General features: G+C 31.7%; 1 protein-coding gene across 1 annotated transcript in view; it reads right to left on the bottom strand.

Moving 5' to 3' along the window:
- Positions 1-568: 568 nt before the first annotated feature.
- LOC119675656 overlaps positions 569-1,665 on the bottom strand; it is a 16,250-nt gene continuing 15,153 nt past the window's right edge. The window contains exon 3 of the mRNA XM_038086863.1: positions 569-702. Within this exon, the coding sequence (XP_037942791.1) occupies positions 569-702 (134 nt within the window). The remainder of the gene's footprint in view (positions 703-1,665) is intronic.

The following is a 1,665-nucleotide window of genomic DNA, read 5'->3' as shown; positions in this document are numbered from 1 at the left end:
TAAGTTGTTGCGATGAATGAATTAAAAAAAGCAATGAGTTTTACTATAGTTTGTAATTAAATTCTTCAATAACTTCATATCATTTAATTTTGAAACATAATTTCTAATTAATTTTTAGCTAGAAAATAAAAAAATAGGGAAATATTCCTGAAGATGACTATCGAAGATCGTCGAAATATCGGAAAAATATTTTATAAAATATGAATTGTTTTTAAACATAAATAATAAATTATAGTATTTTTATTACTATTAGATTAGCCCACTAGTAAATTATTATAGAATACAAATCGAAAAATAGCATGAAAAATGTAGATACTAGTCTATGTCATGGAGGTTATTAAGGCTTAGTTAGCCCTTAAGAAAAGTTGTGGTGCTTTATTTTGAATATAAGCTGGCATACTAAAGGCATTTTATTCAAATCTTTCATATATATTTTAATTTCGTACGGTGTAATTTCTTAGACGCACCATTGTAGGATATAGAGCAGATATTTCAGAAACTGGGTCCCTCGAATAAACACACGTATTCTAAAAAATGTTGGGCAATTATAAAGACGATAAGTAACATTCTAATCTACAACTTCAAATTGTAGTTGTTGAACGAAGCTAATATCTGGTACACGATTCTTCATACTACTATAATATGCTGGTAGTAGAGCAATTGTTATGGACAATGAGGAGCTATCATAACCAATCTGCTGCACTATTTAGTTGTGATTAAAGTTCGGAAGTATTATATATTTTAAGTAATTTGTCATCAGTGTTTTTCATACCAACTTTGTTTTTGCATTTTAACATATTCTTAAATCGTGTTTAATTGTGTATCTTCAACATCTGATAATTGCCAGGAATATCGCTGTTCCTAAAATACGTTACGAGGCAACCAACAAATGCATCAGTATAGCATTGAAAGAAAAAAATGTCATATACCTCATATATACCTCTACTCTAAAACTATCTACTTACGATGGACTAGCATTTTTCACACGCAGACCAGAATGTTCTCAAAAAAAACATCAGTGGTCAATGAACAGCGTGGAACCGTGCTTTCCTCTCCATTCACATTCAGTATTGGATATGCGCTCCGGTCACCATATTCTCAGTATTCTTCTTCAGCATTTGTTTATAAATACTGGAATGTACAGTTGAATAGGAGCCGTAATAAAACGTTGATTTGGTTTTACTCAGTCGAGCCGAGATGTCTTCCGCATCATCTTTATCTGTGATGATGCTGCTCAAATATGTAAATGATTTTGCTTCATTGCCAATTCTGATGGATGGAGGATCCTGGATAGTGTAACCGCTGTACATGACTTTTTTTTTATGGTTTATGTACAGGTCAGCATTGGTCGTACAGGAACAAAGTATGTCAATTTTGTTGTGTAACTCAAAACTTTTGTAACTCAATATCGCCTAATTTGCTACAGGTTGTCCATATTGAGGCATGCTTGTGTCTGCAATATTGTTTAGTTTTTTGTTATTAAAAATTTTAAAAACTGCTTGCATTTTCAACGATTGTCTTATAGTTTATCATATTTCATGATGTATTAACTTCATGTACTCAAAATCTGACTCATGTGGGACAAGACTGTAAGCCTGTTTACAAGACTGCATGCTTATAATTGTAATGTTTACCTTCTGCTCAAAAAGTATGCGGATTTTGTTA

Source organism: Teleopsis dalmanni, chromosome 2 (genome assembly GCF_002237135.1).
Source record: "Teleopsis dalmanni isolate 2A chromosome 2, ASM223713v2, whole genome shotgun sequence".
NCBI classification, from domain to species: Eukaryota; Metazoa; Arthropoda; class Insecta; order Diptera; family Diopsidae; genus Teleopsis; species Teleopsis dalmanni.
Note: the sequence above shows the minus strand (reverse complement) of the source record. Positions and strands in the feature narration are given on the sequence as shown.